The sequence below is a fragment of the Sus scrofa genome, chromosome 10, assembly GCF_054392235.1.
Source record: "Sus scrofa isolate SSC_HxYL_T2T_F1_AM1 chromosome 10, Sscrofa_HxYL_maternal_Yorkshire_Landrace_v2.0, whole genome shotgun sequence".
In the NCBI taxonomy this organism is placed as follows: Eukaryota; Metazoa; Chordata; class Mammalia; order Artiodactyla; family Suidae; genus Sus; species Sus scrofa.
Window position 1 is genome coordinate 74616723 of NC_139392.1, and position 15773 is coordinate 74632495.

The following is a 15773-nucleotide window of genomic DNA, read 5'->3' on the forward strand; positions in this document are numbered from 1 at the left end:
TAACTAGGAACCTTGAGGGTACAGGTTCTATCCGTGGCTTCACTCAGTGGGTTAAGGATCTGGCGTTGCCATGAGCTATGGTTCGGGTTGCAGGCATGGCTCTGGTCTGGTGTGGCTGTGGCTGTGGCTGTGATGTAGGCCAGTGGCCATAGCTCCAGTTCAACCCCTAGCCTGGGAACCTCCATATGCTATGGGTGTGACCCTACACAAAGAAGAAAGAAAAATGGCCTTTCTGGGAGCTGCTATCAGGTCCCATCCACTTGTTTCTTAGGCAACACGTACCTGGAAATGGTTTTGTCCAGTGACACTTGATATTTGAAGGGTAGCTGCGGAGCCCATGGTTGAAGGCAGCATTTCCAGCTGGGGGGGCGGGGAAGGGGCCACAGAAAAGCACATGACCAGTGTTCCTTCCTTCCTGCGTATTTACCTGCTGAGCTCCTAGCTCATTGCTTTTTCGAAGCTGCTGCCCAGGATCCGTGTGGTCACTGTCTGTCCTGCTTTGTATGAGCAGCACGGAAGCTGCATCCATAGCCCAGATCAGAACTGTGGATGAAGGCATGCTCCATGGGGTGACCTTAGGCATTTTGCTGGACCAGGGTAGAGAAACACCTTTATACACCAGCACCATCCCAGTGGATGCTGCTCATTATCTCTGGAGGTAGACAGTGGCGGCCAGCACCCAGGTGCCCTGTCCCAACGGGGATGTGGGGCCACTGAGTGCCCCCCCCCGGGGGGGGTCAGGTCTCTGACGACCCCTGGTTAAACTAGGAGAATTGAAAGTAGACCTCAAACCTGAGCATATCTGCGTATGCAGGGGAGAAAAAAAGAATTTCAGGTCTGGGACCCCAGGCCTAAGACCCCCCCCGCCACGAGTGCCCATAAGCCATGTCACACTTTCAACACCATTTCCAGATCTTGTCAAAGGAAAAAGTTATGTGTCGTGTTTCGTACCACGTTTTCCAGTGTGTGGTCAGTCCACGGAGAGAAAACTGACTTTGTGGGTTATTGAGGGTAACAGCTTCAGCAGGAAGCAGATGGGTTGTCCATTCCTGGAGCCCACCGCAAGGCCTTCAGGAGCTCCCATGGGGACACTGGCGACCCTTCATGCTGCCCGAGGAGACTTGTCCGTGTCCCCTGGGCATGCAGGGCTTGGAAGGAACCCACAGGCATCCGAGATCCCTCTGCCTTCCCTGCCTGCCCTCTGCACCAGGAGGGGAGGCCGCTGGGCTCTGCATGCTGTGTGTTCCTTTGTGTGTCTGCTAAGTAAATAAGTACAAAGAAAGCCCCGGTTTTCACTCATGGGAGGGCGGATGTGGGGTCCCTTGGATGCAACAGCTGGACCAGATCGCCTCACGTGGCGCGGTGGCTTTCTCTGAGGCTAAGGGTGTTTCTGCCCCTCTCTGTCTGCCCCTGTCTTCCAGCAACGAGGTGGTGAGAACAGATCTGAAGAAGCTGCCAGCACTTCCCACGCAGGCCCTGAAGGAGCACCCCTCACTAGCCTACTGGTAAGCCCTGTCTGCATGCCCCAGGCCACCCCCCCCAACCCCAGAGGGGCCCTTTCCTGGGATTGTGTCGGTCCACCCTCCCTGCCGCCATGGGGTCAGCCTCAACCCCAATCAGAGGGCAACTCCAGACCATATTCAGTGGCTTGAGTCTTCATGAAACTATTTTCTGCATTTATTTAAAATATGTGGAATGTGTGAGACCTCTTTTCCTATTTTCTTTCTTTCTATTTTCCTCCTTTTTTTCTTTTTGCTCTTTCTTTTTAGGGCTGAACTCATGGCATGTGGAAGTTCCCAGGCTAGGGGTTGAATTCCTACACCACAGCCACAGCCACACAGAATCCAAGCTGTACCTACGACATATGCCACAGCTTCACTGAAGGCAACGCCAGATCCTTAACCCACTGAGAGAGGCCAGGGATCGAACCCACATCCTCACAGACACTCTGTTCAGGTTCTTAACTTGCTGAACCACAATGGGAGCTCCATATATTTTCTTTTGTTAAAAAAAAAAAAAAAAAAAAGTCTGCTGAGGAGTTCCCTTGTGGTGCAGTGGATTAAGGATCCAGCATTACTACTGCAGTGGCTTTGGTCACTGTGGTGGCGTGGGTTCAATCCCTGACCCAGGAACTTCCACATATGCTGCGAATATGGCCAAAAGAAAGAAAGAAAGAAATAGGGAAAAAAAACTTCTAAAATTTTACTTTGGATGCTTTGCCTTCTTGGAGACCCTTTCATGTGCTGCTTGAGTTTCGTTTTGGAACCTCGTCATTGGATGACAGGATGCATAGGGTTTTGAACTGTGGGAAGACAACAACAGTTTTTTTGGTTTTTTTGTTTGTTTGTTTTGTTTTTTTTTTTTCCTTTGCAAAAGAGAGAGGTTGGTTCTTCTATTTTCCCGCAGTGTTCCACATCTCCTGATTTAGCTGCTATGTAACATTACGGCACAGTTCATCTGATTGGCCCTGAGTGACTGATTCTGAATGAATTGGGCAGTTGCAGGGCTCCTGGATGGTGGTTCCCATCACAGTGGAGCAGTTGGCATTGCCCGCCCAGTGTGTTGAAATCCTGCTGGGCTGGCACACTCTGGCCACTGTCCTTTCAAAGCACAGTACTGCTTCCGAAATCATTTTTCTGACTTTCTTTTATTTATTTTCTCCATATTGTCTCCATTTATTAAAGCGTTGTCGATTTACAGTATTGTGCCCATTTCTGCTGTACAGCATCGTGACCCAGGCATACATAGGTCTCCATTCTTTTTCTCATATTATCTTCATCACGTTCTATCCTGAGAGATAGGATATAGTGTCCTGTGCTGTACAGTATCTTCTGACTTCTTAACAAAAAGCAACATAACGGCCTTTATTTTAAAAATAATAACAGGAGTTCCCTGGGGGCTCAGCGGGTTAAGGACCTGGCGTTGTCACTGCTGTGGCTCTGGTTACATGTGTGAGCGTGGGTTTGATCCCTGGCCCAGGAACTTCTGCCTGCCATGCACGTGGCCCCGAAAATAACGATAATAATAGTAGTCGTTGTAGAATAAAACAAAAATCACAGAACACGTCAATCCTGTTGAATTATAACGTGTGACTTTTAAGTCCTTCTGTCATATGCTTTGTGAAATTTACAGTTTACTAACATTTCATCTTGTCTGGGCACCTTTCCAGTCGGCAAACTCGTTGTTGAGTCATCCGGGCGGCTTGGAGGGATTGCTGAGGCCGGGGTGGGGTGTATCTTGTGGCAGAGGGCATTAGCAGGGTGAAACCCCACTGCATAAATCATTTCTCCCCAAGAGACCAAGTGATGGGGCAGCCGGCTGAGAAAGAAAGGAGCTGGACCCGGGGCTGAGGGCTCCCTCCCCTGTGGAGGGATTTCATCTCTCTGAACTGTTTTGTTCCCATTCTCTTTTTTTTTGGTAACATAAATGTCAATAAACAGTGGCTTTAGATCATTATAAGTTGCTCCCAGAGAGCATGCTCGGTTTCACGTGCAGAGACAGCATGTGTCAGTGTCCAGCCTTCCAGCCCGGCCGTCTGTGTGCAGCAACACCCGCAAGTGGCCCTTCCATTCCTTGTTTGTGGGTCCCCACTGCCTCCTCCCCTATTCCTTGTGCTCCCTCTTACCTTCTGTATCCTCCCAGTGGTTCATTTTCAGGGAACCATTGGTGAAGGAGCTAGAGATGCAAGGAAATGACTCGATAATCTGGTGGTTCCCACATGGCAGCGATGCATTTGCCCGCAGAGGCTGTAAAGCTGATGGGCATTCAGCCTAACCCATCCCTCAGGGATCTGATATTTTTTACACCCTGCACTCATTTCAGAGCTGTGAACCCCTTATCTCCTCTCTCCTCTTTCTCTGGGCTTGCTTCTGTCACCTCCACAGCCTGCTCTGTGCACATACATCATCACTAATTTAGAAGCGCCTTTCTTCATGCTTATGCTTTTTTGTCAGTGTGAAGTCCACATCTGTAGCTGTCTTGCCAGACTAGCCCTCCTTCTCTGTGGCCAGGCCAGTGCTTTCCCCAGGCCCCATGTGGACCCGGAGGTGTCCGTGTCACTGTCGAAATGCGCTGGGAGGATGGCAGGAGTGAGGGAAGGGTGCTCTGAGGCTTTACAGCTCAGTTAATATACAAACAAGCCTGTAGCATGAACCACTGTGATAATACACTGCTTAAAAAAAAAAGGAGGAGTTCCCATTGTGGCTCAGCAAGTTGAGAATCTGACTACTATCCATGGGGATATGGGTTCCATCCCTGGCCTCCATCAGTGGGTTAAGGATCTGGCATTGCCACAAGTTGCAGTGAAGGTCACAGGTGCAGCTTGGATCTGCTGTTGCTGTGACTGTGTCACAGGCCCGCAGCTGCAGCTCTGATTCAACCCCTAGCCCAGGAACTTCCATAGGCCACAGGTGTGGCCCTTAAAAAAAAAGTATATATGTACACACACATTCACATATGCAGTGGACAACCTTCAGGCCAAAATAAGCCATAAGGAGCCCAGCCACACTAGTCAGGGAAGGCATTACAGCCTAGTGAGCAAAGCAGTGGGTTTTAGAATCACAGCCAAGGAGTTCCCTGGTGGCCCGGTGGGCTAAGGACCCAGCATTGTCACTGCTGTGGCAGTCAATCCCTGGTCCAGGAACTTATGCATGCTGTGGGCATGACCAAAAGAAAAAGAAAAAGGGGGAAAAAAGCTATTGAATCCCCAGCCAAGTCTCTGAACTGTGGGGTAATGACCATCCAGGAAGCTGAGTGACTTTGCTGCTCTGATTTCTCATCTGTAAAATAGGACTACCCATACTAAGCAAATTCAGCATGTAATTAAGAGAGGAAATAAAAAGGCACATAATGCAATTAGACAGTGGTGAGAGGTGCATAATAACCTTGAGTAATCGGGCAATAATCCTTTCTGCTCCTTGTCCCCAAGCCCTCAACAAGCCAGGACTTCACCCACGCCATTTCCTTGTCTGGGAGGCGCGTGAGTTGCAAAGTGCCTGGGACCAGAGAACGAGGCAGCGTCAGGTCCCTCATCTTCATCCTCTTGAGCATCTCTCTCGCAAAGGCTGGACCACTCGTACCTCCCATACAAGGTGTGAGGGGACGTCTTCCTTTGGTGCGACATCACTGACCCCTGCTAGCTCCTCTGAGACAGGGGACCCCCTCGCCATCACCTTGCTTCCCCTTCCGTACACGCCTGTGCATTTGCCAGGCTCCTTGTCTGCAGAGAATACGAACCTTAATGACATGAGCCGGCCCACGGCTGGGGCACAGTCCACCTTAATCATCTGTCTTTTTTCTTCAGATGACACCGTGTTCTCCAGATGGTATTTTGGGTTCTGTCTCCTTGGGTTCATGGGATTCTGATAGCAACTCCATTGAGTCCCCACTACAGATCTGGGGTAGTTGATGCATGTGGGTCATCTGTCAATCCCAGGGGAAGGGCAGGGCATGGAGTAGGTCTCTGGCAGCATGGGGGTCACATGCGCAAGGAGAGTCCCCTGGGGCTAAAGGAGTTGGAGCGGGGAGCCAAGGACGAGGGAGGACACTGTGGTCTCACAGAGGGTCTCAGGCAGCAGGAGGAACCAGGTGAGCTGGGGATGCCCCCCACCCACCCCCTGCAGCTGTCAGGCCCACTGAGACCCCCAAGCTCAGGCTGTTTAGTTTATAAACAGTTGCACAGCTGCTGCAGTGACTTTCACTGGTGTTTTTCCTGAGTCCTGCTTGCGTTCACCGCTCCAGCACTGTATTGAGTTCCCTCTCCCCACCTTAGCCCGGCAATCCAGGGACCCTCTCTCTTACAAGGGGGCTCGTAGCCAAGCTCACCAGATGCTCCATCACCTATCAACACAGCTGTTGATTCCATGGGCAACTGGGGAGGAAGCCGGAGGGGGAACCCCAGCACGTCCCTGACATGACTCTGTCTGTGAGACTTCTGGAGAGTTCTCTGTCAGGAGACCGTGTTGTCCCACCTGACCTAGAGCTTCCCCGATGTGTGGGAGTCAAGGAGAAGTACGGCTTCACCTGCTGGGAGCAGAGGGTGCCTGGACCTCATAGAAATGACTCTCAACCAGAGAGAGCCCCCCGCCCTTAGCTAGCCGTTCCCTTTCTTATGAGGGGTCCATCTTACATGTCAAATTACAGAACACTAAAATGAAGAGATAGTCATGGAGAGAGAGAGTGATTCAAAAATAAATTACCCCTGAATGCTAGGTAATGAACATAGAGAATGAATGACCTCCTAGATAAATAAGAAAGAGGTGGGTGAAGGAAGGCTTTAGATTAGTTCTGGGATAATAAGCGAATAGTAGGTCCCCAGGGTCAGCCCTGGAAGTCTTGAGGCTTCATCCCTGGCATAGCCTCCTGTCGTGGGGTCTGCTGTCCTGTGAGCAGGGCTTTGCCTGAAGGTGCAGGGAGTCCCCGTTGTGGCACAGCAGAAAAGAATCCAACTAGTATCTATGAGGTTCAGTGCCTGACCTCGCTAAGTGGGTTAAGGATTCCGGTGTTTCTGTGAGCTGTGGTGTAGGTCAGAGATGCGGCTTAGATCCTGTGTGGCTGTGGCATAGGGTGGCAGCTGCAGCTCTGATTTGACCCCTAGCCTGGGAACTTCCATTTGCCTCAGGGGCAGCCCTAAAAAAGCAAAAAAAAGGGGGATCCAAGGCTGGGTGGTCAGGTCCCGGGGGCAAGGCTTTTGGACGTGACCCCTCGGCAGGTGGGATGTGCATCTTCCAGGCTCTGCGCTTCCAAAGGTGACCAGGTGCAGAGTCATTGCCCAGAGAGGCCCTTCATGCCATGGGGGCCACAGGCCCCCATCCCTGGAGGCTGTGGCCCCCATCATCCTTCACGAAGCACGCTCATCTCTCACTGTGTTAGTACTAAGATTTCAAGAGATCGTGAGGTTCCCATCTGCTTCCTGGCAGCTGGCTCCTTATTTCTCCAGTGCTCCTCAGGCCTTTTCTTGCTCTGTGGTTTGTGTGAACCAGCCCCGAATTCCAGAACTTTCCCATCCTCCTTGGACGTCCTCAGCCCTGACCACTCACTCGGGGCAGGGAGGCTGTGGGCGTCCTATTGAGGTCCATACCGGCCTCCTCACCAGCCCAGGAGGCCCAGTGCAGGTGGAGCTGGGGAGGCTGGGAGGGTGAGGCGGAGCTCAGGGAGGTTGGCCAGCCCTCTGCCTGTCCCATTCTCCCCCCTCCTCCCCCACCCCTCCACCCTCACCCTGGAACACGCCCTCCCCATTTCATCCTCTTCCACCCCCTGCGCCAAAACCTGAGCTCTCATCTTATTTCCGTAGCTCAAGGCGTCTCACTTAGGCTGTGCTTAGAAGTGCTACTTTCATGAGTTCCCGTTGTGGTTCAGCAGGTTAAGGAACCCACCTAGTGTCCACGAGGATGTGGATTCACTCCCTGGCCTCGCTCAGTGGGTTAAAGATCTGGTGTTGCCGCAAGCTTCGGCATAGGATCTGGCCTGGCTGTGGCTGTGGTGTAGGCCGGCAGCTGTAGCTCCGACTCAACCCCTAGCCTGGGAACCTCCATATGCCACAGCTGCGGCCACAAAAAAAAAAAAAAAAAAACTAGGAAAAAAACAAGGAAAGAAAGAAATGCTACGTTCAGGACAAATCCTTTTTCCAGGAGCTCTTGGCTCCTTGGAGCTTCTCATGTGGTTGGTGGGGCTCAGAAGCCTCGCCATGAGCAGGGGGCAGGGGCCGTGGCCCTGGGGACTGAAACAGAGACTCCTTTTCCTCTCCTTGCAGTGAGGACCGGGTCATCGAGCACTACAAGAAGCTGAACGGGCAGACCAGAGGCCAAGCCATCGTCAAGTGAGTGCTCCCCTCCTGGGGCTGATGAGGTTGTGTGTGTGTGTTCATAGGGCATGTCTCAGTGGGGGGCACGGATTCGGTTCTGCTGGAGGAGACGTAGCTTGGGGTGGGGGTGGTTCTATGTAATTTTCAAGCAAGCCATCACCGCGAGACCCTTATTGGGTATACACACACACCACTATGTATGTGATACCAGTTCTGCCCAATAATTGTGTGTGTGTGTGTGTGTGTGTGTGTGTGTTTTGTCTCCCCAGCTACATGAGCATCGTGGAGTCTCTTCCGACCTATGGGGTTCACTATTACGCGGTGAAGGTAAGTGAACTCATTTGGTGAAAGTTGCCACCATGCCCTAAACAAAAAAAAAAATTCCTTTTTTTTCTTTTTACTGAAGATTATTTTTGGTGGTGCTGGTGAGGATTTGGACAGGAAGATTCCTTGTAGGAGGAGTTGGGACAATGGAACTGTCCCCCTTGGTGTAGTAAGACTTGACTCAGTTTCTCTCTAAAACTCACTTTCCCTTGTGTCTCCTTCGTGTCTTGCTCAGAGGGATCCTGGAGATCAGGACCACAGAACCTCTCAGTAGGAGGATTCCCTTTGCGTACAAAGATCAGAAACTTTAAGCAGAATCAACAGTGTGTTTCTTGGAGGTCAGATGCCACGTAGGCAACTTCATAGGAGAAGTGGGACTCTGGGCTGACCAACTGACAGGCTCTGTCTTCTCAGATATTGTGACGAGTGCCGTGTGACATTGGATGCCATTCTCCTTTCCCTTTCCCTTTCTCCATCATGTCCTAGACTGGGATTCCTTCTTTGAAATAATAATGATGTCCGCAGAGCCCTTTCCTATCCTGAGAAAGGATAACTTCCTTTCCTCAATTTACCCCAACATGAAGTTTGACAAAGTCATGGACCAAAGTCTAGGCAAAGAGAGCAGAAAACACTTCTCAGCTCAAGGCAGTTCCACCAACCAAGCCTAGATTTTTGGTTTCCTCCATCAATTTCCTTCCCCATTTTTCCACCCAAGTGTATTTTTTTATTCCTTTAGAGCAGAACATGCGCCATGTTTCAGTTGTTGTGTCACCCACAGCAGTGGGCATGGCACTTGGCACGTCCTTGGCATGCATTTAATGGCCTGTAGCTTCCTCTAAACTGCAGCCTTTGGATGGCAAGGACTGTATTGTATTGTCTTGTATGTTCCTGGAGCCCAGCGTCGTGCCTGGTGCATGGCAGATGCCCAATAAATATTTACCATGTACCATTGTTGAGAATTGAATTGAGTAGTTGGATGTGTGCATTTCCCTGATGGAGACAAATGTCAGAACGATATTTGTGGAGCCCAGTTAGGAGGCGTGTGTAGGGACTCCAGCCCCACCCAGAAGCTCAGCCTAGGATCTGTCAAAGCCCAGAGGGGTTCAGTTTCTCCTGATGTCCTTACAATGCTCTTCCCACCAATGGATGCTCTTAATCCCTCTTCTCCAAGACTCACAGAACTCATGAACCATCGCAACCAGCCCTGCCCTTCTCAAGCCTAAGCTATAGTCTGTCCTGAGCATTGGGACCTGGCCTCCTGGCTTATCTCCTGTCCCACATGAGGAAGGCGCATCCTCTAAGGGACTTAACTCCTGTACACCTGTGCCCTGAGACGTGGCCGCTGGAGTCAGTGGGCAGTCAGCTCCCCAAAAGGAAATTGATCATAAAAAGAGGTTCAGAATCCCCCCTGCTGGAGTTCCTTCTGTAGCTCAGTGGGTTAAGAATCCTACATCATGTCCATGAGAATGCAGGTTTGAACCCCGTACTTGTTCAGTGGGTTAAGGATCCACCATTGCCACAAGCTGTGGTGTAGTTGCACTTGGATCTGGTGCTGCGGTGGCTGTGGCATAGACTGGCAGCTGCAGCTCCAATTCATCCCCTAGCCCGAGAACTTCCATATGCCATGGGTGCAGCCATAGAAAGGGAAAAGACATCCCCCCTGCTGGCTGCTGGTAGGGCCTGTGGACCCATGCCCATTTTCCCATCTTGCTATCATAGAGGAAACAAAAAGATCCAGCAGTCTTGCTGACATTATTACAAGTGGCATTTCACAGAACCCTGTGAGTCTCTCACTTAATTGTGGAAATACTCTCTGGTGTTGGGTAGCAAAGGGGTCTGTGCTCAGGAATGGGAGCCAGGAACTCCAGAACCCCTGAGCTCCATTCTCTGATCTGCTGTGTGTTCTTAGTTTGACCGCATCTCTGTCGTGCATTGTTAAAATGGAGATGAAGAGGTCTGCTTCTCCACCACCCCGAAAAAGTCTTCTAACTATTGGGTGACTCTTTTTTTTTTTTTTTTCGGGCCACTTAGGCAGCGTATCGATGTTCCCAGGCCAAGGTCGAATTAGAGCTGCAGCTGCTGGCCTATGCCACAGCCACAGCAACGCCAGACCTGAGCCTCATCTGTGACCTACACCACAGCTCACGGCAACGCCAGATCAAGGCCAGGGATCAAACCTGTATCCTCATGGATACTCGATGGGTTCGTTACCACTGAGGCACGATGGGAACTCCTGGAAGGCTCTCGAGATGACTGGATGGGAAGGCTTTGAGGCTGGTCTTTTACTCGCTTAAACCTGCGTTTCATTTCCTTGTTAGCCATAGAGCTTGATGGAAAGGCGACCTCTGCTATGCGTGCTTTCTGCCTTCCAATAAAACTTCAGAAACGTGCTCCTTTGCCGTTTGTTAGAGACCAGAAGGAGACCTTGTGATTTTCCGAGAGCCGAGTGTGCCTGTGTGTTTGGCTCCCGAGCTCTCCAAGTGTGAGTAATTACTCTCCTCCTTACTTGGAGAAGGAGCCTAATCCAACTCTTTCCAGACTCCCTGTTCAGTGGCCTCGTAAATTCCACACATGCCGCATGTCACAGTGTGATGACAGCTCTTAGCGCATCGATCCGAAATCGCAGTGGTCTTCGTCTCTCCTCTTGCTCTGTTCTCTGAAACCTTATTGGTATACATGGGCACTTTCCAGAAACAGGGGTTTTATACCTTTAAAGAATGTTTGTTTGTTTGTTTTTAATGGCCCCACCCACGGCATATGGAAGTGTCCGGGCCAGGGATTGACTCCAAGCTGCAGCTGTGACCTACACCACAGCTGCTACCAACACCAGATCTTTTAACCCACTGCACCCAGCTGGGGATCGACCCCATACTTCCACATCAGCCCAAGCTGCTGCAGTCAGGTTCTTAACCCACTGCACCACAGCGGGGAACTCCAAAAGAAATTAAGAAATCCTGTACCTTGAAACTTTTCTAAAAATTCAAAATGTGTTTCTTTTGCCCTTTACCTTTGTACTTACCTTGAACACACTCAGACCCACGGATATTTGAAAGCCCTGAAGCCAATTTTGAGTTTTCAGGACATCCGCCATGGGATATATTAGGTCATTTATCCACAGGGCAATTAAGGCAATTCCAGGGAACGGCTGCTTGGTACGCCCACTCTCCCAGCATTTGGAAACTCTAATCAACAGTCATCCTCCTCCAGTCCAGATTTACAACTTACAGTTTGGTGGCCAGAGGTCTCTGTTAAAGGAATAAACACAGCCTCTTGGTGTTTTCAGTTTAGTTCCCAGAGTGTCTAGGTTTCAGTTTTGCTACTTTGTCCTATAGCCTGAGTGGCCAGTCCTGTCCGGCAGCCACTGTCCTCATAAGGTCAATGCCTGCCTGCCCTGAACTGCCCTTGGCCCCCTGGGGAGAAGAGGGTCCTGAGTAGAGGAGGATGCAACCTTTGCATGATTTTTTGTCTTTCACATTAGAGGAATCTTAAATGCATATGACTAAGTGAAAGAGGACAAATCAAAAAGGCTGCCTAAAAGAATATCGGGGTGTGACTGGGTCACCTTGTATCTGTATGTGTGACTGGGTCACCTTGCTGTACAGTAGAAAATTAACAGAATGCTGTAAACCAGCTATAATGGAAAAAAATAAAAAGCATTTTAAAAAAGAAAAGGCTGCCTTTTCCAGTTCCCACTGTGGTGCAACAGGATCTGCAGCATTTCTGGAGCACTGGGACGCAGGTTCAGTCCCCAGCCCGACATAGCAGGAGCCTTAGATCCAGCATCGCCACAGCTGCAGCATAGGTCACAGCTAAAGCTTGGCTCTGATCCCTGGCCCCAGGGACTCCATTTGCCAGGGGGGGCAGCCAAAAACAAACAAACAAAAAGACTGCCTGCGGATTCCAACTCTGTGACCTCTTCTGGGAAAGGCAAAACTGGTGGCCAGAAGCCGGGATGAATAGGCAGAGCACAGAGGATTTTTAGAGCAATGGAGATGCTCTTTATGATACTCTGATGGATAAATGTCATTATATGCTTGTTTGTCCAAACCCATAGAAGGTACAACACCCCGGGTGGCCCCCAAGGTAAACTGTGGACTCTGGGTGATCACGATGGGTAAGTGTAGGTTCATCAGTTGCAATGAGGGTACCACTCTGGTGTAGGGTGTTATTAACAGGGAGGCTGCACCTGTGTGGGGATGGGAGTAGGTGGGAAACCTCTGTACCTTCCTCTCAATTTTGCCATGAACCTAAAACTGCTCTAAAAAAATAAAGGGAGTTCCCATTGTGGCTCAGAATTAACAAACCCGACTAGTATCTATGAGGACGCCGGTTTGATCCCTGGCCTTACTCAGTGGGTTAGAGGATCTGGCATTGCTGTGAGCTATGGCGTGGGTTGCAGGCAGGGCTTGAATCCTGTGTTGCCGTGGCTGTGGTGTAGGCTGGCAACTACAGTTCCGATTTGACCCCTAGCCTGGGAACCTCCATGTGCTGCAGGTGTAGCCCTCAAAAGCAAGGCAAAAACAAATAAATAAAGTAAAATAAAATCCTTAAAGGCTGATTTTTAGAGGAGTCACCTTCCGTCGTTTCCCAGGCTCCTTCCAGCTCTAACCATCCGTGACAGTTTCTCAGCTCAGAAGCCCGTTTTGTTAGAATGCTGAGCATCTCTCTGATTTTTCCCTGGTAGTGGGTGAGGGGCCCAGCTCTGAAAACCTAAAGTCTTAGAAGAACAAAGAACAAGGCATCTGCAGAGTTCCCATTGTGGCTCAGTGGGTTAAGAACCTGACTAGGATGATAAGGATGTGGGTTAAGGATTGGGCATTGCTGCAAGCTGCAGCATAGGTCAAAGATACGGTTTGCGTCTGGCATTGCTGTAGCTGTGGTGCAGGCTGGCAGCTCTGGCTGCAGTTCAACCCCTAGCCTGGAAACTTCCATATGCTGCAGGTGCAGCCCTAAAAAGAAAAGAAAAAAGAGCAAATCATCCGCTACTTCCTGGGCTGTGCTGCTGGTTAGGAGCAGAGCTGGGTCCCCAGCCCAGGGCACTTTGCAGGTCGCATAACTGAGCAGCCTTCATGACAGGGCACATCTGTTACAATAGGGCACAGAGAACTGGGCTCCATCCATTTCAAGGCATTTGCGTTTTCCTTTGTCTTCAGGTGAAACCAGGAGATCTCTTGGTTCGTGTCTCTCTTATCTGGTGCCACGCTTACCCCTTCTCCCTTTGACGTCCTAGGACAAGCAGGGGATACCATGGTGGCTGGGACTGAGCTACAAAGGCATCTTCCAGTATGATTACCACGATAAAGTCAAGCCCAGGAAGGTAAGCCTGCTGCTCTCTTTTGTGGGTGGATGGCACTCAGGTTGTGACAAGGGACAGGCGGAGGAGAGACTGACAGTGTTACCCTTGTAGCCTTGGGCCCGCTGTGCTCACCCGTCTCCCGTTAATTTGAATGTGTACCCTGCAGTCATCCAGTCTGCGTTCCTTGGATAAATATTGTTTCTCCCTGTCACTAAGGAAGCTGTAAGCTGTTAAAATTAAGTCAGGTAAGAAGACTGGATCCGTTTTCCAGCTTGGATGGATGGTTCACTTCCATCATTTCCTGGGGTGCCGTGTGTTGGGGAATGTGAGGGAGCATCTCTGTTGAATCCTGAGGCTAATCTGAGTTTTCCCAAAGGTTGTTGTTTGTTTTTTGGGGGAGGGAAATCTTAAAGAAGAGGTTATTAAGTCAAAAAGGTGAAAAATAAAGAAGTGGGAGTGGGAGTTCCCACCGTGGCACAGCGGGTTAAGGATCTGGCGCGTGGATGGGCATGGCCCAAAAAAAGAAGAAGAAAAACAGCGTGAGAGGCATTCCCCGCAAATCCATTAAATATTTTATGGCATATTAGAAGTGAGCAGAAATCTGGAAGAAATAAGGCCACTTGCCAAAAAAAAAAAGGGACCAGAGAGGAGTCTGCGGAGTCATGGTGCAGCCAACACGGAATGTTTGAAGGGGACCCAGGGCCTGACTTTTCTGTTTTCGTTTACACACATTTTGCAGACCAGAACAAATTGAAAAATTATCGTGGAAAACTGTCGCTGAGGCAAGAGCCATCATTCTGCTCCTCTGGCAGAGAAAAAATGGGGAGGTGGGATGCAGTTCAGACTCTGAACGACATATTAAAAGTCTATCGAAACCACACTTCCCTTAGGAGGGGAGAAGGCCCTCCGGGTCCATGATGTCATTCTGGAATGCTTTCCAGGCTTCTTTACCCATGACCAGGATCAAAATCCACGCTACAGATCCAAGCTTATTGTAGGCTCTCCAGCTTGCATCTGTCCTGAGCCAGCTTCTTTATTACATTGATAGAAAAAAAATAATAATGGGCCCGTGTGAGGCAAGATTTTCACTCAATTGATCAGGAAGTCAGTTAAGTTCTAAGGAAAGATCCTGAGCAAATGATGGAGGAATTCTTCCTTGGGGACAATTCAGTAGGAACCCGGTGTCCTGGGCAGCTGTTTTGTGATGGTCCCCACCCCTCCCACCCCAGTTTCCTGCTGCAAGACGTGATTTGGACTCCGTGTTCATCTTTCTTCCCCTCTGTGTTTTGCTCCATCCCTGGGTCTGCATTTCTTCCACACTCTCTCTTCCTTATTCCTCTCCACCTCTTTCTCTTATGGCCTTTATAAGTTTCTATGCTTTTCGTTCTCGAGTTCTCTCTTTGCTGCTTCTTTCTTTTTTATATCAGTTGTTCTCCTCCTCCAGCCTCTCTGGCTGGATACGCCTAGATCCTTAAATGCAGTCCCAGTCGCATTGTATCCACACCATATGATCGCCCAGCTTGGCCATTTGGGATCTACTGCGGAGTTCATGAAAGCCCCACAGTAGGAGTTCGCATTGTGGCTCAGGGGAAACGAATCTGGCTAGCATCCATGAGGACGCAAGTTCGATCCCTGGCCTTCCTTAGTGGGTTAAGGATCCGGTGTTGCTATGCGCTATGGTGTAGGTTGCAGACACGGCTCGGATCCTGTGTTGCTGGACTGTGGTGTAGGCCAGTAGCTGTAGCTCCAATTTGACCCCTAGCCTGGGAACCTCCGCATGCTGCAGGTGCGGCCCTGAAAAAATAAGACGAAGACAAAAAATCCCATGGTAGAGGAGTTCCTGTTGGGGCTCAGTGGTAATGAACTCAAGTAGTATCCATGAGGACTCAGGTTCAATCCCTGGCCTCTCTCAGTGGGATGGGGATCTAGTGTTGCCAAGAGCTATGGTGTCGGCTGCAGACATGGCTCGCCTCCTGCGTACCTGTGGCTATGGTGTAAGCCGGCAGCTGCAGCTCCAGTTCACTATGTAGCCTGGGAACTTCCATATGCTTTGGGTGAGACCCTAAAAAGACAAAAACAAACAAACAAAAAAACCATGGTTGAGGCATTCTTTTGTGGTGCAGTGGGTTAAGGAGCCAGCGTTCTCACTGCTGTGGCTCTGGTTACTGCTGTGGGGTGGGTTTGATCCCTGGCGGGGGAACTTCTGCATGCCCCAGATGTGGCCAAAACCCCCCAAAAAATCCAAGACCCCCCCAAAAAAATCCAGAGAATTCTTCTCTCCCTCTGTGTGTTTTTGAAAAACATACTAACAGCTCTTCGTGTGTGTTCAGTTGAATTTATTAATATGTTTAA

The 15773-nt window shown here is 50.1% G+C and overlaps 1 protein-coding gene across 25 annotated transcripts in view; it reads left to right on the plus strand.

The window, feature by feature from the left end:
- Positions 1-15773, plus strand: part of FRMD4A (FERM domain containing 4A) — a 665655-nt gene that overhangs the window by 552352 nt on the left and 97530 nt on the right. For all 25 annotated transcript variants that reach the window (XR_014817943.1, XR_014817941.1, XM_084980227.1 and 22 more), the window contains 4 exons: positions 1422-1505; positions 7751-7816; positions 8071-8128; positions 13356-13442. Coding sequence is in view for 23 of the 25 variants with exons in the window: in XM_084980227.1 (XP_084836353.1) it covers positions 1422-1505; positions 7751-7816; positions 8071-8128; positions 13356-13442 (295 nt within the window). In the remaining 2 variants the exon portion in view is untranslated. The remainder of the gene's footprint in view (positions 1-1421; positions 1506-7750; positions 7817-8070; positions 8129-13355; positions 13443-15773) is intronic.